Source organism: Mercenaria mercenaria, chromosome 16 (assembly GCF_021730395.1).
Source record: "Mercenaria mercenaria strain notata chromosome 16, MADL_Memer_1, whole genome shotgun sequence".
Taxonomy (NCBI): Eukaryota; Metazoa; Mollusca; class Bivalvia; order Venerida; family Veneridae; genus Mercenaria; species Mercenaria mercenaria.
Window position 1 is genome coordinate 25,010,064 of NC_069376.1, and position 24,324 is coordinate 25,034,387.

The 24,324-nt window shown below is 36.7% G+C and overlaps 1 protein-coding gene across 2 annotated transcripts in view; it reads left to right on the forward strand.

The window, feature by feature from the left end:
- Positions 1 to 24,324, forward strand: part of LOC123540540 (phosphatidylserine synthase 1-like) — a 63,316-nt gene that overhangs the window by 34,147 nt on the left and 4,845 nt on the right. Inside the window, exons 4-12 of one of the 2 annotated variants that reach the window (XM_045325633.2) lie at positions 3,297 to 3,415; positions 8,325 to 8,483; positions 10,341 to 10,492; positions 15,003 to 15,144; positions 16,005 to 16,117; positions 16,768 to 16,833; positions 17,423 to 17,522; positions 18,425 to 18,484; positions 20,962 to 20,982. In XM_045325633.2, the coding sequence (XP_045181568.2) occupies positions 3,297 to 3,415; positions 8,325 to 8,483; positions 10,341 to 10,492; positions 15,003 to 15,144; positions 16,005 to 16,117; positions 16,768 to 16,833; positions 17,423 to 17,522; positions 18,425 to 18,484; positions 20,962 to 20,982 (932 nt within the window). The remainder of the gene's footprint in view (positions 1 to 3,296; positions 3,416 to 8,324; positions 8,484 to 10,340; positions 10,493 to 15,002; positions 15,145 to 16,004; positions 16,118 to 16,767; positions 16,834 to 17,422; positions 17,523 to 18,424; positions 18,485 to 20,961; positions 20,983 to 24,324) is intronic. The other variant, XM_045325634.2, reaches the window with a different exon arrangement.

A 24,324-nucleotide genomic window follows, 5' to 3' on the forward strand; every position in this document is an offset into this window, starting at 1 on the left:
GTAGACCAATCCGTTTCTGGATGATAATTCAAAAACGCTTGGGCCTAGGATCATGGAAGTTGATAGGGAGGTTGTTCATCACCAGCAGAATGACCCCTATTGATTTTGAGGTCTGTATATCAAAGGTCAAGGTCACAGTGACCCTGAATAGTAAAACGGTTTCTGGATGAGAACTCAAGAACACTTGGGCCTAGGATCATGAAAGTTGATAGGGAGGTTGGTAATGACCAGCAGATGACCCCTATTGATTTTGAGGTCAGTATGATAAAGGTCAAGGTCACAGTGACCCTGAACAGTAAAAGGGTTTCCGGATGATAACTCAAGAACGCTTAGGCCTAGGGTCATTAAAGTTGATAGGGAGGTTGTTCATGACCAGCAGATGACCCCTATTGATTTTCAGGTCAGTATGTCAAAGGTCAAGGTCACAGTGACCAGGAACAGTAAAATGGTTTCCAGGCAATAACTCAAGAACGCTTGGGCCTAGTGTCAGGAAAATTGATAGTTAGGTTGGCCATGACCAGCAGATGACCCCTATTGATTTCGAGGTCATTAGGTCGAAGGTCAAGGTCACATTGGCCAGGAACAGTTAAACGGTTTCTGATCTTCTTGTCCAAAACCATAGGGCCTAGGGCTTTGATATTTGGTATGTAGCAAAATGTAGTGGTCCTCTACCAAGATTGTTCAGATTATTTTCCTGGGGTCAAATATGGCCCCACCCCGGGGGTCACATGGTTTATATAGACTTATATAGGAAAAAACTTGAAAAACCTCTTCTCCAAAACCACAGGGCCTAGGGCTTTTGATATTTTGTATATTACATCATCTAGTGGCCCTCTACTAAGATTGTTCAAATTATTCCCCTAGGGTCAAATATGGCTCCGCTCTGGGGGTCACATGGTTTACATAGACTTATATAGGGAAAAGCTTTGAAATCTTCTTGTCCAAACCACAAAGACTGTGGCTTTGATATTTTGTAATGTAGCATCATTTAGTGGTTCTCTACCAAGTTTGTTCAAATTATCCCTCTAGGGTCAAATATGGCCCCGCCCCAGGGGTCATATGGTTCATATAGACTTATATAGGGAGAATCTTCATGTCCATAACTTACATCATTCAGATTTGGACCACATGTATAGTTTTGAGTGGCAAGATTAACCTTGACATGAGTTGACCTTGATCTTGACCTAGTGACCTACTTTCACATTTCTGTAGCTACAGCCTTCAAATTTGGACCACATGCATATGTTTGTGTACCGAAAAAAACTTTGACCTTGTTATTGACCTAGTGACCTACTTTCACATTTTGAAGGTACAGGCTTCAAATTTGGACCACTTGCATAGTTTTGTGTTCCGAAATAAAATTTGACCTTGATTTTGATCTGTTGACCTACTTTCACATTTCTCAAGCTACAGCCTTCAAATTTGAACCACGTGCATAGTTTTGTGTACCGAAATGAACTTTGATCTTGAGATTGACCTAGTGACCTACTTTCACATTTCTGAAGCTAGAGGCTTCAAATTTGGACCGCACGCATAGTTTTGTGTTCTGAATTGAAATTTGACATTGATTTTTATCAGCTACCTACTTTCACATTTCTCAGGCTACAGCCTACAAATTTGAAGCACATGCATAATTCTGTCTACTGAAATGAACTTTGACCTTGAAATTGATCTAGTGACCTGCTTTCACATTTCTCAAGCCACAGATTTCAAATTTGGACCACATACACATTGTTTTTACCGAAATGAAATTTGACCTTAATTTTGACCTTGAGCTAGTCTTGAAATTTGGAACATTCAAAAATGGCTCAGTGGATGGTGCCAAGATCACTCTGTAATCTCTTGTTAGGTTAATAGGTTAAAGGTCAAGGTCAGATTAAACCAGAATGGTAGAACTTTTGTTTACAGTGAGCATATAATTTCTGTTCAGTTACTGAATGCATCAAGGGGGGCATTTCGTGTTCGACGAGCTCTTGTTTCAAATGTATTCTCATGTTTGTCTTTGGTTTATTAATGTTACTTATGAAATTACAGACCTTTTTTTAGCTCACCTGAGCCCAAAGTGCTCAAAGGTGACCTTTTGTGATCGCCCTGTGTCCGTCGTCGTCTTCGTTGTCAACAATTTGATTGTTAACACTATAGAAGTCACAATTTTGGCCCAATCTTAATGAAACTTGGTCAGAATGTTACCCTCAATAAAATCTTGGACAAATTTGATATTGGGTCATCTGGGTCAAGAACTAGGTCGTCAGGTCAAATCAAAGGAAAAGCTTCTTAAAACTGTAGAGGCCACATTTATGACTGTATACCATGAAACTTGGTCAGAATTTTAATCTTGATGATGTCAAGGTCCAGTTTGAATCTGGGTCATGTAGGATTAAAAACTAAGTCACCAGGTCAAATCAAAGGAAAAGCTAGTTAACATTGTAGAGGCCACATTTATGACCATTTCTTAATGAAACTTGGCCAGAATGTTAATCTAGATGATCTATAGGTTATGTTCAGATTGGGGTCAGGTGGGGTCAAAAACTAGGTCACTAGGTCAAATCAGAGGAAAAGCTTGTTAATACTCTTGAGGCCACATTTATGACTATATCTTCATGAAACTTAGTCAGAATGCTAATCTTGATGATCTTTAGGTCAAGTTCGAATCTGGGTCATGTGGGGTCAAAAACTAGGTCGCCAGGTTAAATCAAAGGAAAAGCTAGTTATCACTTTCGAGGCCACATTTATGACCATATCTTAATGAAGCTTGGTCAGAATGTTAATCTTGATGATCTTCAGGTCAATAGGTCAGGTTAGCGATACAGGGCCCTCTTGTTTCTCATGACAGATGGCTATACACCTGTAAGTGAAGTTTGAGAGTGCGTAGGAGTTGGGAGGGGTGGATTGATTTAATAGTATTGAAAGTGACTTAGATGTGTCATGTGGTCAGTTGTGCATTGCAAACAATTTTTATTGTAAACTACATCAATTTATACATAGGGATTCCATCCAGGCTTCATACGCATATAATGAAGAAGTGCATAAGTAAAGCATTGAGATATTCATCGGACAAAGCTTTATGACAGTGGTATTCATGACTTTTAGCATTGAAGTATTCATCGGACAAAGCTTTATGTCAGTGGTATTTGTGACTTTTAGCATTGAAGTATTCATCGGACAAAGCTTTATGACAGTGGTATTTATGACTTTTAGCATTGAAGTATTCATCCGACAAAGCTTTATGACAGTGGTATTTATGACTTTCAGTGATGACTCTAGTAACTGACTGCTTACATAATTTTCTTTTTCAGGTCTCAGTGTGGTATACTTCATGTTACTGTTGTTTATCCTGTTCCAAAACAGACGAGATGTCAGAAAGATGATAGAATGGTTATATCCTGATCTGCGGAATCATACACTTGCAGAGAAGGTATGTTATAGGCTGGTTATATCCAAACCTGTTCAGTCAAGGTATGTCATAGGCTGGTTATAATCCTAACCTGTTCAGACAAGGTATGTCATGGACTGGTTATATCCTAACCTGTTCAGTCAAGGTATGTCTAGACTGGATATATCCTAACCTGCTCAGTCAAGGTATGTCTAGACTGGTTATATCCTAACCTGCTCAGTCAAGGTATGTCTAGACTGGTTTTATCGTAACTTGTTCAGTCAAGGTATGTCATGGACTGGTTATATCCTAACCTGCTCAGTCAAGGTATGTCTAGACTGGTTATATCGTAACTTGTTCAGTCAAGGTATGTCATAGACTGGTTATATCCTAACCTGCTCAGTCAAGGTATGTCTAGACTGGTTATATCGTAACTTGTTCAGTCAAGGTATGTCAAAGGCTGGTTATATCCTAACCTGTTCAGTCAAGGTATGTCTAGACTGGTTATATCATAACTTGTTCAGTCAAGGTATGTCATAGACTGGTTATATCCTAACTTGTTCAGTCAAGGTATGTCTAGACTGGTTATATCCTAACTTGTTCAGTCAAGGTATGTCATAGGCTGGTTATATCCTAACTTGTTCAGTCAAGGTATGTCATAGGCTGGTTATATCCTAACCTGTTCAGTCAAGGTATGTCTACACTGGTTATATCCTAACCTGCTCAGTCAAGGTATGTCTAGACTGGTTATATCCTAACCTGCTCAGTCAAGGTATGTCTAGACTGGTTTTATCCTAACCTGTTCAGTCAAGGTATGTCTAGACTGGTTATATCCTAACTTGTTCAGTCAAGGTACGTCATAGGCTGGTTATATCCTAACCTGTTCAGTCAAGGTATGTCATAGACTGGTTATATCCTAACCTGCTCAGTCGAGGTATGTGATAGACTGGTTATATCCTAACGTGCTCGGTCAAGGTCTGTCATAGGCTGGTTATATCCTAACTTGTTCAGTCAAGGTATGTCATAGGCTGGTTATATCCTAACCTGCTCAGTCAAGGTATGTCTAAACTGGTTATATCCTAACCTGCTCAGTGAAGGTATGTCTAGACTGGTTATATCCTAACCTGTTCAGTCAAGGTATTTCATAGGCTGGTTATATCCTAACTTGTTCAGTCAAGGTATGTCATAGGCTGGTTATATCCTAACCTGCTCAGTCAAGGTATGTCTAGACTGGTTATATCGTAACTTGTTCAGTCAAGGTATGTCATAGACTGGTTATATCCTAACCTGTTCAGTCAAGGTATGTCATAGACTGGTTATATCCTAACCTGCTCAGTCAAGGTTTGTCATAGATCAGTTATATCCTAACCTGCTCAGTCAAGGTATGTCATAGACCGGTTATATCCTAACTTGCTCAGGCAAGGTATGTCATAGCCCGGTTATATCGTAACCTGTTCAGTCAAGGTATGTCATAGGCCGGTTATATCCTAACCTGTTCAGTCAAGGTATGTCATAGACCGGTTATATCCTAACCTGTTCAGTCAAGGTATGTCATAGACCGGTTATATCCTAACCTGTTCAGTCAAGGTATGTCATAGACCGGTTATATCCTAACCTGTTCAGTCAAGGTGTGTCATAGACCGGTTATATCCTAACCTGTTCAGTCAAGGTGTGTTATAGACTGGTTATATCCTAACCTGTTCAGTCAAGGTGTGTTATAGACTGGTTATTTCCTAACCTGTTCAGTCAAGGTATGTCATAGACTGGTTACACTTAACCTGTTCAGTCAAGATATGTTATAGACTGGTTATATCCTAACCTGTTCAGTCATACACTTGCAGAGAAGGTATGTTATAGACTGGTTATATCCTAACCTGTTCAGTCATACTCTTGCATAGAAGGTATGTTATAGACTGGTTATATCCTAACCTGTTCAGTCAAGGTGTGTTATAGACTGGTTATATCCTAACCTGTTCAGTCAAGGTGTGTTATAGACTGGTTATATCCTAACCTGCTCAGTCAAGGTATGTTATAGACTGGTTATATCCTAACCTGCTCAGTCAAGGTGTGTTATAGACTGGTTATATCCTAACCTGTTCAGTCAAGGTGTGTTATAGACTGGTTATATCCTAACCTGTTCAGTCAAGGTGTGTTATAGACTGGTTATATCCTAACCTGTTCAGTCAAGGTTTGTTATAGACTGGGAATATCCTAACCTCTAACCTGTTCAGTCAAGGTGTGTTATAGACTGGTTATATCCTAACCTGTTCAGTCAAGGTGTGTTATAGACTGGTTATATCCTAACCTGTTCAGTCAAGGTGTGTTATAGACTGGTTATATCCTAACCTGTTCAGTCAAGGTATGTTATAGACTGGTTATATCCTAACCTGTTCAGTCAAGGTGTGTTATAGACTGGTTATATCCTAACCTCTAACCTGTTCAGTCAAGGTGTGTTATAGACTGGTTATATCCTAACCTGTTCAGTCAAGGTGTGTTATAGACTGGTTATATCCTCACATGTTCAGTCAAGAATTGTTATAGACTGGTTATATCCTAACCTGTTCAGTCAAGGTATGTTATAGACTGGTTATATCGTAACCTGTTCAGTCAAGGTATGTTATAGACTGGTTATATCCTAACCTGTTCAGTCATACACGTGCATGGAAGGTATGTCATATAATGGTTATATCCAGACCTGCACAGCCGTACACTTGCAGAAAAGGCATGATACTTAATTGTAATACCTTAAAATATACCTGATAATAATTATGAGTATGTTTATTCTAGTAGGCAGGCCAGATGGGCAAGATCTGGTTGAAACCATTGAAAGGAAATAAAGAGAAATGTTGTTTTACATGTAATATTAAGATAGATTAACTCATAAACACTAGGTATTGTCCATTTATTAGTGTTATAATATCACATGTAACTGTTGTCTCTGTGAAGGAAATTTTGATTTTACACTAAAACCCAACTAATTTCCTGTGTAAAACACTTTCAAAGTGGTTAGATTGGTTAGGCATTAAAAGCTAATTAGGTACAGAATTAAACAAGAGGACCATGATGGTCCTGAATCGCTCACCTCTTCCCACATGACCCACTTTTGAGTATGACGTCGTTTTTTCTATTCTTTGACATAGTGACCTAGTTTTTGAGCTCATGTGACCCAGTTTTGAACTTGACCTAGATATTATCAAGACAAAAATTCTGACCAATTTTCATGAAGATCCATTAAAAAATATGGTCTCTAGAGAGGTCACAAGGTTTTTCTATTATTTGAGCTATTGACCTAGTTTTTTAAGGCACGTGACCCAGTTTCAAACCTGACCTAGATATCATCAAGGTGAACATTCTGACCAATTTTCATGAAGATCCATTCAAGGGTATGGCCTCTAGAGAGGTCACAAGGTTTTTCTATTTCAAGACCTACTGACCTAGTTTTTGATCGCAGTTGACCCAGTTTCAAACTTGACCTAGATATCATCAAGATAAACATTCAGACCAATTTTCATACAGATCCCATGAAAAATATGGCCTCTAGACAGGTCACAACATTTTTTCATTATTTGACCTACTGACCTACTTTTTGATGGCACGTGACCCACTTTCGAACTTGACCTATATATCATCAAGATGAACATTCAGACCAATTTTCATACCGATCCCATGAAAAATATGGCCTCTAGAGAGGTCACAAGGTTTTTCTATTATTTGACCTACTGACCTAGTTTTTGATGGCACGTGACCCACTTTCAAAATTGCCCTAGATATCATCAAGGTGAACATTCTGACCAATTTTCATGAAGGTCCCATGAAATATATGGCCTCTAGAGAGGTCACAACGTTTTTCTTTTTTTAGACCTACTGACCTAGTTTTTGATCGCACGTGACCCAGTTTCGAACTTGACCTAGATATCATCAAGATGAACATTCAGACCAACTTTCATACAGATCCCATGAAAAATACGGCCTCTAGAGAGGTCACAAGGTTTTTCTATTATTTGACCTACTGACCTAGTTTTTGAAGGCACGTGACCCAGTTTCAAACTTGACCTAGATATCATCAAGGTGAACGTTCTGACCAATTTTCATGAAGATCTTGTGAAATATATGGCCTCTAGAGAGGTCACAAGGTTTTTCTATTTTTAGACCTACTGACCTAGTTTTTGACCGCACGTGACCAAGTTACGAACTTGACCTAGATATCATCAAGGTGAACATTCTGACCAATTTTCATGAAGATCTTGTGAAATATATGACCTCTAGAGAGGTCACAAGGTTTTTCTATTTTTAGACCTACTGACCTAGTTTTTGACGGCACATGACCCAGTTTCGAACTTGACCTAGATATCATCAAGATGAACATTCTGACCAACTTTCATAAAGATCCCATGAAAAATGTGACCTCTAGAGTGGTCACAAGCAAAAGTTTACGGACGGACGGACGCACGCACGCACGGACGGACGACGGACGACGGACACCGCACGATCACAAAAGCTCACCTTGTCACTTTGTGACAGGTGAGCTAAAAATAAGACAAAATTGGTAATAATAGCATGGTTGCCAGGCAGCATTAGTTGATCATCTATTGAAACTTTCCATGTGGCAGTAGAAATTAATGAGACATTAAATTATGGTTTTAAGATCATTCTATAGATTTTGAAAGATAAATTGATTTTGCAGACATGGTAGAGTATTGACTTTTAATTTAACCTTTAGCCTGCTGGCGACAAGTGGTTTTGCCCTTGCGACCAGTGCAGACCAAGATTAGCCTGCACATCTGTTCAGTCTGATCATGGTCTGCACTGTGTGCTATTCAGTCAGTAAATTTTCAGTGAACGCCCCTTCGTTAAACAAAGTGGTACTGTCCAAATTAAAAGATGGACCAGTCCATTTTAGAAATTTTAGCAGGGTGAAGGTTAAAGGTTGATCATTTGTTTCTGTTTGCAGGAGTATGCAGTGAACTGCACAGATATCACTTTAGTTCGACTCTGGTCCCATATAGATGTGTTCGCATTTGCACATTTCACAGGCTGGGCATTGAAAGCTCTCCTTATAAGGCATTATGGGATACTGTGGACCATCAGCATTATGTGGGAGATTACTGAGGTAAATATTTCTTGTATATCATAAATTTAAAGAAAATTTAAAATGAGTTACTTGTGGAAGTTGTTGTTTACTTGTGGAGGGAAATCATAGAGGGAAGTTGTCACTTGTGGAGGGAAGTTGTCACTTAGTTGTAGAGGGAAGTTGTCTTTTAATAGTAGGGGGAAGTTGCCACTTGTAGAGGGAAGTTGTTACTTGTGGAGGGAAGTTGTCACTTAATTGTAGAGAGAAGTTTTCATCTGCTGTTGGTGAGCATATTAGTACTGGTAAGGCATCCAGTAGACACTGTTATAGGTAAGCTGGCCACTATAAGAACTGAATGTGTGCTGAAACACTGTTAAATAAAAAAAAATATCTTGACATGTAATGATTCTGTAGAATGTATGTTTACTGAGCCATAATAATGCACTAGATTGCATTTGTTTTGTTCAGTATTTTCTATTTCAGGATACTAAAATATTTGCATTTTAATCAGTCTGAATATCTGACGATGTTACTATGTTGCAGCTATTTTCTGATCAAAGTTTGCAATTAAACTTTGCCTCTTTGCTGTTATAAAATTGCTTTGAACTTAATTCTGCGAAGTCATTAATATTCATTGGGGACATTTTTTTATAGGAATCATAGAATTAGTTGCGCCTGTCCATATCTCGTTTGATTTATCTTGATAATTTGAAAACCATTAAATATTGTGTACACAAAATAGCTGTTTTGCCCAATACTATGTAATTTTATGCTGACAAAATAAATAGATTTCACAGACACTGGTTGATCATATATTTTTTAAATTAATTAGAAAAAAGTGTGTGTCCCTGTTGATGTGAAATAAGCCACTTAACTGGAGCAGATGTTATTTTCTATTTGTACTTACTACCTTTTTTTGTAGCTCAAGTATTTTAAACTTTGCAGTAGTAGTCTAAGTAGAGCGTTTGATGTCAACATTCTGTTGGTGTCAGCATCTGCATACTGTGAAATCATTAATATTCGTGGATTTCGTGGTTGAGTCAATCCACGAAATTTAATCCCAACGAACAAGTAAAATTCCCATTCATTTTATGTCCAAAAGTTGAAATCCACGAATTCATATCCCCACGAAATTGCCGTTTTGACCAAAACCACGAAATTTCGTGCCCACGAAATTAAATGATTTCACAGTAGGTGTCTTTAAAACTACTAGGCCAAATGGTTTCAAGCTTTACACATATCTTCAACATCATGAAATGATATCACAGGACAAGTTATATAACTCTAGCTTTTATTATATGTCTGTTTTGGTAAAGCAGATGTATTATGTGATGGCACATGCATCTGTCCATCTGTTTGTCTGTCATAATTTGTGCCTGGGGCATAACCTAATAACCATTCAAGTAGTTGACATTAAACTTTAAAATTCCAGATTCAGGAAAATTGATGTTGCAAATGTTTCTTATTTCACTGTATATATTCTGAATGTAGTCAACTGTAAAACCTGATTTTACAGTATACAACTGTATGAGTATACCTGTATGTTCAAATGATTTTACGCTATACAACTGTATATATTCAAATGTTAAGCCTGATTTTACTTTATGCAGCTGTTATGTGTTCAAGTGTAATATTTGCTTTTGCAGTAAATCAGTATGTGTTCAAATGTTAAGCTTTCAGAAGGAGTTTTATTACCTGTATAATTGGCCTTGTAGTGAAATACTGTATACCCACCTCTCAAGAGCAGACACCTGCAAAAACAGACATTTTCTTTTTCATTAGGTTAATTATTCTAAGAAAACCTACTTTTTTTCTGAGCAACAACCTCAGTAGGTGTTTGCTCTAGACTGGATTTTCTGTACTAACAGACATGAATGTTATTTTATATTTGACCAGATTGTGTTTATGCATCTTCTGCCAAACTTTGCGGAATGTTGGTGGGACTCTCTAGTCCTGGATGTTCTTGTTTGTAACGGTCTTGGTATATGGATTGGTATGGTGTTGTGTAAGGCCCTAGAGATGAGGAACTACCACTGGGAAAGTATTAAGTAAGTTGCATAAGGCTGTAATTATACTCCAAGATACATATTTGTATATGAAGGCTATATTGGACACAAAAAGTCATGCATGTCCACCAGTCAGTTGTTCTGTCCATATGTAATTCCTTTCCATAGGGGTAGCTCCAAAATTAAAATAAGTACACAGTAATGTTTATCATGATAAAACTATGAAAATTAGGTATAACACTGGTCACTGCATTCAAGATCAAGGTCACACACAAGGTCAGATGGCTCAACTTTGTTTGTTTGTTTATTATCTATACCACAGGAAGGAGTTTCATAAAACTAACATAAATTGCTTAACTCATCAAGATAATATGCAGAGCACACAGTTCAGATAATTAGGTCCAAGGTCAAAGTCTCACTGGGTGATAATATTTCAAATAAATAATTTCAGACTTCCAAATAAGTATTCAAAATAGCTGAACTATGTATTCACTTCCTATCTTTTAAGCTGCTGTAACTAACACCATTTGTTAACATCTACAAAATTATCTGCACAGTGCTAAACTCAAGTCAGTAGCTTCAAGGTATCACACATGGAGGTAAAAGTTCAAAGAACTAGCTAAATTGATTTTAAATGAATGCAAATAAAACACTGACGATAAGATGAAAGTTGTGTAAATGATCTAGCTCACAAGGCTAATGGTCAAGGTCACATTACGAGGTCAAAGGTCAGATATCTTGATTTCGTTTTTGCGCCATATTTTATAAACTGCGGTAAGGATTTTCATGAAACACAATATCTTTTTATCATACCAAGACATTGTGCTGGTCATGTGGCTTTGTTCACGCTAGGTTAAGGTCACACTTGCAGGTCAGAGGTCAGATAGCTTTATGTTAGACTGTTTAATTGATTTTCAAGTGTTTTCAACATCATGTTATGACGAAAATCATGCACAGTTCAGGAAAAATAGTTTTAAAAGGTCAAGGTCACACTTGGAGGTCAGCAGTAAAATAGCTTTATTTTATATCGGTTCAACATCTTATATACCACTGGAGTTATTTTTATAAAACCAGCTTCAGTTGTTGACTCCATCAAGACGTCATGCAAAGTGTAAAAACCTCATCACTTGGTCAAGGTCAAGGTCGCACTTGGATGTTCATGATCACAATATTTTACATTACCTGTATTGGAGCAGTGTCTCAGCGAATTTATTGCCTTCAGTGATAGCTCTAGTTAAGCAGGGATGAGAATTTTCCTTGATTCTGTTGAATTTTAAGCTCTAATAGCTGTTTTTATGCTCCCCTTCAAAGAAGGAGGGGTATATTGTTTTGCAGATGTCGGTCAGTTGGTCGGTCGGAATGTAGACCAATCCGTTTCCGGATTATAACTCAAGAACGCTTAGGCCTAGGATCATAAAACTTGATAGGGAGGTTGGTCATCACCAGCAGATGACCCCTAATAATTTTGAGGTCTGTATGTCAAAGGTCAAGGTCACAGTGACCCTGAACAGTTAAAACGGTTTCCGGATAATAACACTTGGGCAAAGGACCATGAAAGTTGATAGGGAGGTTGGTCATGACCAGCAGATGACCCCTATTGATTTTGAGGTCAGTATGTTAAAGGTCAAGGTCACAGTGACCCTGAACAGTTAAATGGTTTCCGGATGATAACTCAAGAATGCTTAGGCCTAGGGTCAAAGTTTATAGGGAGGTTGGTCATGACCAGCAGAAGACCCCTATTGATTTTGAGGTCAGTATGTCAAAGGTCAAGGACACGGTGACCAGGAACAGTAAAATGGTTTCCGGGCAATAACTCAAGAACACTTGGGCCTAGTGTCAGGAAAATTAATAGTGAGGTTGGTCAAAACCAGCAGATGACCTCTATTGATTTTGAGGTCATTAGGTCAAAGGTCAAGGTCACATTGGCCAGGAACAGTTAAACGGTTTCTGATCTTTTTGTCCAAAACACAGGGCCTAGGGCTTTGATATTTGGTATGTAGCAAAATCTAGTGGTCCTCTACCAAGATTGTTAAGATTATTTCCCTGGGGTCAAATATGGCCCCACCCTGGGGGTCACATGGTTTATATAGAATTATATAGGAAAATACCACAGGGCCTAGGGCTTTGATATTTTGTATATGACATCATCTAGTGGTCCTCTACTAAGATTGTTCAAATTATTCCCCTAGGGTCAAATATGGCCCCGCCCTGGGGGTCACATGGTTTATATAGACTTATAAAGGGAAAAACTTTGAAAATCTTCTTGACCAGACCACAAAGACTATGGCTTTGACATTTGTAATGTAGCATTATCTAGTGGTTCTCTACCAAGTTTGTTCAAATTATCCCTCTAGGGTCAGATATGGCCCCGCCCCAGGGGTCACATGGTTCTTAAAGACTTGTATAGGCAAAAAACTTAGAATCTTCATGTCCATAACCTACAGCATTCAAATTTGGACCACATGTATAGTTTTGAGTGGCAAGATGAAGCTTGACATGAGTTGACCTTGATCTGGACCTAGCAGGGTTTTTTTTTACGACTGGGGGAAGAGGCCCCAGCCTGTCATTGGGGGAAGAAAATAGCGCGCGACGAGCAGTTTTGGGGGATTTTTTCACTCAGGGGGGAATTTACAATTATGCATAATAAAAACTTTAAACTATGTTTTTATTACATATTCTTGCAACTTTTAGCAACTATACACACTTTCACTTAGCAATAGATGGACTTGCACTAATGTTCTCTTATCATTGTAACAAGGTGGGTGGGGAGAGTTAAAATGCTCAAATCATTGAATATTGAAAGGTCACATGCTTTTATTCACAACAAAATGCCTTAAAATAAGAGTTGCTTTTGCAAGAGTCGTCATATTATTATTAAATGCATACTTTTGTTGGCTTTTTATTTCAATTGTACTAGAAAATCTTGTAAGAAAGGATAAAAAAGTCCGAAAATCACGATCGCGAAAACGTGTGACAAATACGAAAAGAACGAAAGCAAACATTAAAAATTCTTGATAAAATTTCATCTTTTCACCAGAACTATTCCATACTTATAATATCTGATTACTTAAAACATTTATATTTTATTTTGCTCTAGCAAAATACCTCGGCAAAGATAACAAATTTGCGTAACAGCTGACCGGCTTATTTAATCGAACCAATTACATAAAATAATTACTTTAAATTAACGACACATTTTACACAATACAGCATAAGCTGTTACCGCTAATTAACAAGAGGTACAAACACGATAACATGACGCTGCATTGTTTATCAATCATCTATATTACATACTGATGATAACCACGTGTCAGTCGGCGCGTGGCGTGATTGACATCTGTCAGTAGCTAATTAACATACGAAGCTCCGCCTACTGTCATACTTACGCTGGTGTCGACAAACAGTATGAAGTTCACTGGGATTTTGATTGACAAGGGGCAGAGCTTTCGAACCCGTTACGCATCAGAGAGTATTACCGCGAGACAAGCAGACGCCCATGGCATATTATGTGCGGGTCAGATACGAGTTTTTATCGATTTTCGCTGGTCAAAACCGGAACCTCGGGTCCGCTGAACGCTCTTCTAACATTTTTCTACTATTTCTAAAGGTTTTCACACCCACTGAAAATTGTGAAAGACCGTCTGCAATTGTGAACGGGTCCGATATTCGGTCGGGAAAATCGCTGGGAGTAATCTCCATTGCTTTGTTTACGATTTTGGAGGGGGGGAATTTCGGACCTAGGGGAATTTCGACTGCGGTAGGGGAAATCCTTGGCTGTGGGGGAAATCTTCGGCTGGGGGACGAAGCCGATATTCAGCCTCTGCTATAGAATAAAAAAAACCCCTGCCTAGTGACCTACTTTCACATTTCTGTAGCTACAGCCTCCAAATTTGGACCACATGCATAGGTTCGTGTACCGAAACAAACTTTGACCTTGTTATTGACCTAGTGACCTACTTTCACCTTTTTGAAGCTACAGACTTCAAATTTGGACCACATGCTTAGTTTTGTGTTCCGAAATAAAATATGACCTTGACTTTGACCTAGTGACCTTTTTGTTTTATTTCTCAAGCTACAGGCTTCAAATTTGAACCACAAGCATAGTTTTGTGTACCGAAATAAATTTTGATTTTGAGATTGACCTAGTTACCTACTTTCACATTTCTGAAGGTACAGGCTTCAAATTAGGACCACGCGCACAGTTTCGTGTTTCGAAATGAAATTTGACCTTGATTTTGACCTAGTGACCTACTTTCACATTTCTCAAGCTACAGCCTTCAAAGAACTTTTGTTTACAATGAGCATACAATTTCTGTTCCTTGTGCAATTACTGAATGCATCAAGGCGGGCATTTCGTGTTCGACGAGCTCTTGTTGACATTGATTTAAATCGATGTTAGCTTTATTTATCAGGAATTGAAATACAATCCATATATAAAGGTCTATTGAGTGGCAAGCATTTGGAATGGGTATATTACATGGAAATAATATATATGTGAATCTTTATCCTAAAATTGTGAGGTAACAGGGACTTTGTTTCTTTCTTTTTGCAGAGATATTCATTCAACAACGGGTAAAATCAGGAGAGCTGTTCTACAGTTCACACCAGCGACCTGGACACATGTTCGCTGGTTGGACCCTAACTCGGGATATATGAGATTTGTGGCTGTAACAATGTTGATAGTTGTATGGCAGGTAAGTTTAATTTTCTCAAAGGATTTTTAGTTTAATTATGTTTCAGACAAATTAAATCTACGAAGTTGATATGTAAATACCAGCCAGTCAAGATTTTGTCTAAAAATGAGGCTCTACCATGGTTTTGGATTTATTACAAGTGAATTATGGGATTGCTTTATTGCAACAATTCTGCAGGCATGGTAGATTTATTTTCTCAATGTTTAGAATTACCTGATACTCTGATTTCCACGTTCTTAGAAACCTATACCAGACAATAACAATGATACCAAGTTTGTAGTTAAATGTAAATTGTTGATTTTCAAAAAAAGCAAGACGGGGCAGTGTAAAGTAGAATGATGTAATATACTCATAAACAGTTCAGAATGTTAGTTTGGTTTGTCATTTTAAGGTTATCTTAGATACTTTCCTCATATCAAATACTTTTCTTTTAAGGTTGTTTTGCAGTAATATAACAGCTATATATTTATGCAGAATCTTCATAGATTTTAAATGTAAAAAAATGTAATCTTAGCTTTAAACTAACTTCAACTGACTTATTTATTAATGCCAAAACTTTTGCCAGAGTCGTAGAAATAAATGGGCCGTGCCATGAGAAAACCAACATAGTGGGTTTGCGACCAGCATGGATCCAGACCAGTCTGCGCATCCACGCAGTCTGGTCAGGCTTCATGCTGTTCGCTTTTAAAGCCTATTGGAATTGGAGAAACTGTTAGCGAACAGCATGGATCCTGACCAGCCTGCGCGGATGCGCAGGCTGGTCTGGATCCATGCTGGTCGCAAACCCACTACGTTGGTTTTCCCATGGCATGGCTCAAATGTATTTTTGAATGGATAAACTATTCTGTTTTCTATTGCAGCTGGCTGAATTGAACACATTCTTCCTCAAGCATATATTTGAGATTCCACCGCCACATCAGCTGAACTGGATCAGGCTGGCTCTCATAAGCAGTGTATCTGCTCCAGCAATAAGGTAATCATAGCAACTAGAGATGTTATTGATATAAAAATACCTTTTTGGGGGTAACTATAGACATGTACTCTTGAAGTTCATTAATCAATTAGGTTATTTTCAGTCTTATTTTGATTTATTTAAAGTAAATGTATACTTTACTTTTTGTGTAAGAAGAATTTGTAAGGGTAAACAGTAACAATATTCTTTATTTAGATATTGACATGGAAATGGCAAAATAACAATGAAGGGGTGTAACTCAGACTATTATGGATAGTAATCCAAGTGTTTTTGACTATGGTAAATTTACATATCTTTAAAAAAAGTGTTAGCCAATTAAACAAACAAATAATTAGTAAAGCTAAAAAAAGGGCACCATAATTAAAGAATTATGGTATAAGAGTTTTAAAAATAGTGGAAAATGAGGACGCTAAGCTAATGTGGTAATTAGGCATGTTGAAAATTAGAATGTTTAAATCTTCTTTGAAAGTTCTGACTGAAATTACCATTTATGTTTTCTTTAAAATTCTAACTCCAAAGCTCTTTAAAGTTACAGACATAAAATGATAAAGTCTATAATGATTGTTTTACAGTGAGACAATTAAGTTTTATATGTACTACTTTGCTGGTATTTGGCTTGGTACTGATCTTAAAATCAATTTTATTTCCAGGCAGTTTTATGTGTATGTGACAGATACAAGATGTAAAAGAGTTGGAACTCAGTGCTGGGTCTTCTGGTAAAAACTTACCAAATTAAATAAAAAGACTTTTATATGAAATGAATTTATTTAGTTCTGTTTCATTTCTATGTAAAAGTGTCAAAAGTTTTTATTAACACTGATGACAGTCCAGTTCGTTCGGTTTTTCCACCATTTACTTTCTGTAAAACTAAATGCGTCGTGAACATTTCAAAGATTTACAATACATGTCTAACTAGTCAAGTTAACTGCTGAAAACCACAATGTTGACAATCATAAAACATGGTTCATGTCATGATTATCTCACATCCAGATTTGTTGAATTTTTGACACTAAAATAAATTCAGAAGTTGTATATAACTATTTAATTGATGGATTTATTGCAGTACTAATTTGTTTATTTGACATCTAGGAAGATTAAGTTGTCTAAAATCAACAAAAAAGCCATTTCATTACCAAATTTTCAGAATGTTAGCAGTTTAGACCAGTTTTGACTGTAAGTGATATACTTAAAATTTGACATGTTTATTTGACGGTGTATTTTGTACTCATTAATAGACTTGGAAATTTTGGTTGATTGCAAAATCAGCAAGTTACTTAATGAATCAATGACTTTGTTTTATTACAGTGCAATCACATTCACAGAGGCTATTATATGTTTGAAGTTTGGACGGGAGCTGTTTCAACAAACAGAAATTACATATGTTTTAACATGGCTTATTATACAGGTACATACAGTATTGTAACTATATTGTCCTGTGTATAATATACTTTTCTGTTAACCAAGGGGACCACCCTTGAACTGCTGATGCCCATTATACAGGAGTGTGTATTATACATGGGTTTCTGTGACATGTATGTTGGCACATACAATGGCATCTATCTCTGTCTGCCCTGCCCTGCCCTGCCCACTTGCATTTATCTTGTCTGCACTTATTGTCAAAAAAACTTGTCTGAGTTTCAATGAAACTTTACAGGAGTAATTGATATAAAGCCCAGTTGTGCATGACATCAGTACATCTGGCTCAGTTTTTTTTGTAGAGTTACTGCCCTTTAAATGTCATATCTGAATAAATATTTCAAGCTACCGTACTCCAGTATTGGTGGGATTCGATTGAAACTTCATAGGAATGATCCCTGGCAAGCCTAGTTATGCATATGTTACAGGTTCTACGGTTGAACAACTTTACTGAGTTATGGCCCTTTAGTATACATTGTTATACATCAAATTATGCAGAAATTCTTTTCCACGCTGCATCTTAAATGGCATTATTTCAGAAAAAGAACCTGACTTATTAAGATTAAATGGCAGATTAAGTGGCATTCTGATTTCAAGAAAGAGCTGGAATTATTCAGATTAAGTGGCATTATAATTTTAAGAAAGAGTCTGACTTATTAAGATTAAGTGACATTTTAATTTCAAGAGAAGAAAATTGAGTGGCATTCTTATTTCAAGAAAGAACCTGTCTTACTAAGATTGAGTGGCATTCTTATTTCAAGAAAGAACCTGTCTTTCTAAGATTGAGTGGCATTCTTATTTCAAGAAAGAACCTGTCTTACTAAGATTGAGTTGCATACTAATTTCAACAAAGAGCCTGACTAACATTGTATTATTGTCATTTTACTTCAGACACTCAGCAGCTGTCTATGTGTGTATCTATGTGTGGTCTATGCCAGGAAATGTTGGAAGGTAATTTTTACACACTTTTATTACACTTTATGTATCTACTCAAGTTGTATTAATAACAGTGGGAAACTGTAAATAATGATTTAACTCCATTTTCCACTCTGCACTTCATTTGTTTTGTTAGATGAAAATTGGAAATACATTTTGTACCTGTTCTGAGACTGACGGCCATATTAGCTAAGTTGAATAAATGCACTCAGACAGTAGGTTGCTAGTTTAACCCCTGGGGAAGGCGGTGTTTCCAGTGAAGATTCAACAAAAGGCAATATGTTTGAAGTCCATCTTCTTTCACCTCTTGTTCATGCTGGGAAGTTTTCAGTTACTTATAGAGAACAAGTTTATGTTGGTATGGAATCAGGGAAGCACTTCCCTGCACTAAATAACTGAAACATCATTAAAAAATGGAGTTAGACAAACAGACTATTTTTAAAGGTTTTGTTGGTTTTATGTAAACAAGAGAGATGTTTGTCTTGCAATACCTTGTCCAGCAAGTTCTTTATCCATCATCCTGCATGAAATAATTTGAGCCGTGCCATGGGAAAACCAACATAATGGCTTTGCGACCAGCATGGATCCAGACCAGCCTGTGCATCTGCGCAGTCTGGTCAGGATCCATGCTGTATGCTTTCAAAGCCTATTACAATTAGAGAAATGGTTAGTGAACAGCATGGATCCTGACCAGACTGCGCGGATGTGCAGGCTGGTCTGGATCCATGCTGGTCACAAAGCCACTATGTTGGTTTTCTCATGGCACGGCTCATTTGGATGAAATGTCAGTTCAGTGTTTGTTTGCTTGTTTTGGTAAATGCATGCTTTGTCTTGCTTTTAAATTTGAAAATCAGTCACCTTTACACCTAGGCTTGATATGTTGGTACATTTCTATTTGAGGACGAAAAGACATTCCAAATTTTTCATTTACTTGTAAAGTTCAAATTATTTACAGTTGTTTTTTTGCTATATTTGATTAAATCCATTTTAAGCCTTAATTATAAGCAGTTTGAAATGATTTCAAAATGTGCACATAACCTTGACGAATTTCTGAACCAGGTATGTACAAGTAAGGATTTGAAAATGTCTGCAATTCATTAATTTATGAAATTTGTTGTAATGCTCTGGACATGCAAAAAACAACAAGATATATATTAAAGATTACTTGATTCATTGGTTACCAATTGGACCACATGCAGAGACTTGTAACCATTAATTTTTAAGTAGGCCAACTTAGGAATTGGGAAGCTAACCTATTTAGGAAGGTGGTCAAATAAGGAAGTGGCTGAGTTAGAAAGCCAGCAATGTTGGGAAGCTAGCAGAGTTACAAGACGGGCCCAATTAGGCAGCTGGTCAAGTTAATAGGCTAATCCAGTCAGGAAGGTCACAATTTAGGAAGCAGCCTGTTTGGAAGCCGATTGAGGTACTTTGCTCAATTAGACAGCTGGCCGAGGAAGAAAGCCTGCTCAATTAGGAAGAAGCCCAGTTTTCTTATATTACGGAGATAGGGAGAACACAATACTATTGGCAGAGGGACTGGTCATGAGTTTGATCGCCATAAGCAAGATAAATATTCTCCACAAGGATTTGATCAAAGCTAATAATTAAGTATAAAGTCTATCGTCCTCTGCCTCAAAGACATTATGGACTATTACATATCCTTAATAGTGTTGGTAATTGTTTTGATCCCATATTAAATAAACAGGATACAGACATAAGAATTTCCAGTGTTGATTTTCATGGTACTTTTTAATCAGGACTATTTTACTAATCTGACAGGATATGTTTATGATGTATACATGTACATGTTAGTCCTTGGTTGCGGAACTTCTGATGTTTAGTTTACATTTGGTATAATGGTGGATAAAATGTTACCCTTATAAACTGTTTCCCTTCATACATGTACTTGTAAAATGTGTTTAGAATTAAAACAAAACATAAAATAAATGAAACATTTAGCATGCCATTCCTTAATGCATGTGATTTTTCAATGCCAGTGCATGACTTCATCATATCTATTCAGCCACGTGTGACTCTGCCAGTGAAATTCAAATACTGAGTTTGTTTAACTTCTTCAGAATTCATTAACTAGCCTGAAAATTTAACATCTGTTACATGTGTTTTCTGTTTAGGAAATAGGACTGAATGGTTTATTTTTCTGTACAGAAAGTTCTAACAAGTGAAAGAATATTCCATTCTGTTTTGTTTGATTATATTAAAACTCTATTCTAAGTAGCTGTTGGAAAGTTTCAGTATTTTGCCTCTTGAAAACAACACAGTTTTCTGCTATCAGTCAAAAAAATGTACATGCACAAAAAGAAAATAGAAGTTTCCCATTTGTTAAAGAACTTTACATTACTGTATCCATGTTTCATTTAATGAAATGAAATAGGAATAGATGAAGTTTGACTTGTGGCTGAATACATATGGTTTACCTATAATTTTGCTGTTGATTTATGTTGGTATCTTTTTGTTGTTTCATTGTTTGGTAGGAAATTATTAAGAAGACTAAGGTAAGAAACTCTCTCACTGTGTGTAACTGTCTGGACTTGAGGTTATAACATTGAGTTTGGAGACCAGTATCAAACTCCAAAGCTGATTGGTTGATTTGAAATTGTCCAATGGTAAAGGTTGGTTGAATTTGTAATTGACCAATGGCGAAGTTTGTTGAATTTAAAATTGACCAATGGCAAAGTTTGGTTCAACTTGAAATTGACCAATGGCAAAGTTTGTTTGAATTTGATATTGACCAATGGCAAGGTTGGTTGAAATTGAAATAGACCAATGACAAGGTTGGTTGAATTTGAAATTGACAAATGGCAAGATTTAGTTATTAGGCTGGTCCTCAAACTCAGATTTATAACTAAATTCTGACTGTGAGACTAACTCATTACTTCTACTCTATAACCTTTGTTTAAGACACCAGGGAAGAGCAAATAGATCAGTGCAAAGGAGGACATACTTGTCACAACTGACCTGATTTTATGTTAACTAGCTTTGAGCAACAAATTGTGTACAAATCAACGTTCAGACTTCCCAGTAGAGGTGTTTTACACTAACATCTTACTCCATTTTATCTGCTATCAGAAAAGTCATATTTTAAGTATTACATTTATGAGCAGTTCAAGAGACAAAGTTATTCTTGGCTGTTTTGTAGTAGGAAAAAAATACTGTTATGTCTTAAAACTACCATGCACCATTTTATCTAAAGTTTGAAAAATTTTATGTTAAGTTCTCAGCATGTTATGTAAAGTTCTCAAGATGAGCAAATATCTATCTTGGAAACAAATCCTGAAAAAGTCTTTTAGACAATGGCAAATGATTTTAATAGATTTTTGGACAAAGAAGGGTCACTTATGTTGGAACCCTCTTTGAAATCAATGTTGTTAGGTACAAATGTGTTGCTGTGGCTTAAAGTGCAAGGTAACAAAATATTATGGTTGGACTTTTCCCTGCATTCTTCGTGACCATTTAGTAGCTTAAGTACAACTCTTAGTTCCCGCTTAAAAGAGTTGTCCAAATAAAAATAAGTTCAGTTACTTTAAAAAAAAAGGTTCTAACTTTAGATTATTACATGTATTTACATTGTTCTCTCATAGCCTTTAAAATAGTCTAGTAGAGTAAATGTTTTCTATGTCTACAAAAAAAAATGAGCAGAATGTAGATATGTTTTAAGGTCTTTTCATTTTGTGGGATTTTCCTGTTTATAATTGACATATGCCATTTTTTAGCTCACCTGAGGACACAAGGTGAAGCGATAGAAACATTTAGTTTACTGTTTAGATGTCATATTTTACCAGATCTTCATAAATATTGTCAGAGTATTTTTCTAAGCCAAATTTGAAACTGAGTTCAGAAACTAAGCGACTATGTCAAATCATAGGAAAAGCATGCTAATACTCTACAAGCTACATTTTCTACTTGATCTACATAAATTTTAAAAGTTTGCCTCTAAAAGGTCAAGGTCAAAAATCTTGCGTCAAAAAATAGGACTAGATTATGTAAGTAAAACACAGGTTCAAATAATAGAAAAACAACAACATATTAACAATCAAGAGGCTGCATTTTCTACAGAATTTAATAAGACCTGTTTGGAATGTTTGTTTAAAAGTTTTAAAAAGTTGTAAGTAGGTCATTTGGGTAAAAAAAAGTTTACTTGGATCAGAAACTAGGACATCAGGTCAAATCATTTAAAAGCATTGTTTATGGTCTACCGGATTTACATATAACAGCTTTGATTTGATAAAGTCAAATTAAAAAATTTATCTTGGGTGAGATCTTGGTCAGGTGAGTGAAACAGGCTCTCTTGGCTCCTTTTGTGTCTAAGATTCTATTATTATATCTTTCTGCATTTAGCCTAGTTTTGTAATGCTTGCTTTGTTATTTGCATTCATTTATTTCTAAAACTGTATCTTTCAATCTGTTAGTCTTAGACAGCTTATTAAGAAATAAAGATGGCTGTACCAGTAACATTTTTTGTCTTCCAGCAGGTTTTTGTCTTTTACCATTTGAGACAATATTCAAAACAAATACAATGATAAGACTTAAAAGGACCCACTTAGTTTGCGTTCTTATTTATCTTAAGTTTTTGTTGTGCACCCAGGATCCGGGTGTATATAAAAGAATTCAAATATGCTTTCAAATTTACGTAAACAATTTTTCGCATAAAGCTGAAGTTTCACTCAAAACAGATTCCGCCTCACTGTTTTGTCTGACAGTATCTACACTGAACTGCGTGATACTTGCAGTTTTGCTTCATTATACACATTTTAAAGATGTACTTGTGCATTTGTAATAAAGCTTAGGAAACTTTGATCTGTAACAGATGAGTTTAATTCTGTAATTAGAGTACTGGGTTATCTTAAGGCATAGTTACTTTTTAGCTCACCTGAGCACAAAGTGATCAAAGGTGAGCTTTTGTGATCACCCTGTGTCCAGCGTCGTCCGTCCGTCCGTCGCCAACAATCTGACTGTTAACACTCTAGAGGTCACATTTTTGGCCCAATCTTAATGAAACTTGGTCAGAATGTTATCCTCAATAAAATCTTGGACAAGTTCGATATTGGGTCATCTGGGGTCAAAAACTAGGTAACCAGGTCAAATCAAAGGAAAAGCTTGTTAACACTCTAAAGGTCACAGTTTTGGCCCAATCTTAATGAAACTTGGTCAGAGTGTTATCCTCAATAAAATCTTGGACGAGTTCGATATTGGGTCATCTGGGGTCAAAAACTAGGTCATGAGGTCAAATCAAAGAAAAAGCTTGTTAACACTAGAGTTCACAATTTTGGTCCAATCTTAATGAAACTTGGTCAGAGTGTTATCCTCAATAAAGTCTTGGACGAGTTTGATATTGGGTCATCTGGGGTCAAGAACTAGGTGACCAGGTCAAATCAAAGGAAAAGCTTGTTAACACTGTAGAGGCCGCATTTATGACTATATCTTCATGAAACTTGGTCAGAATGTTAATATTGATGATCTTAAGGTCCAGTTTGGATCTGGGTCATGAAGGATCAAAAACTAGGTCACCCGGTCAAATCAAAGGAAAAGCTAGTTAACACTGTACAGGCCACATTTATGACCATATCTTAATGAAACTTGGTCAGAATGTTAATCTTGATGAATTTAGGTCAAGTTTAAATCTGGGTCAGGTGGGGTAAAAAACTAGGTCACTAGGTCAAATCAAAGGAAAAGCTTGTTAACATTCTAGAGGCCACATTTATGACTGTTATTCATGAAACTTAGTCAGAATGTTAAACTTGATGATCTTTAGGTCAAGTTCGAATCTGGATCATGTTGGGTCATTAGTCAGGTGAGCGATACAGGGCCTTCATGGCCCTCTTGTTTAGATTAATCAA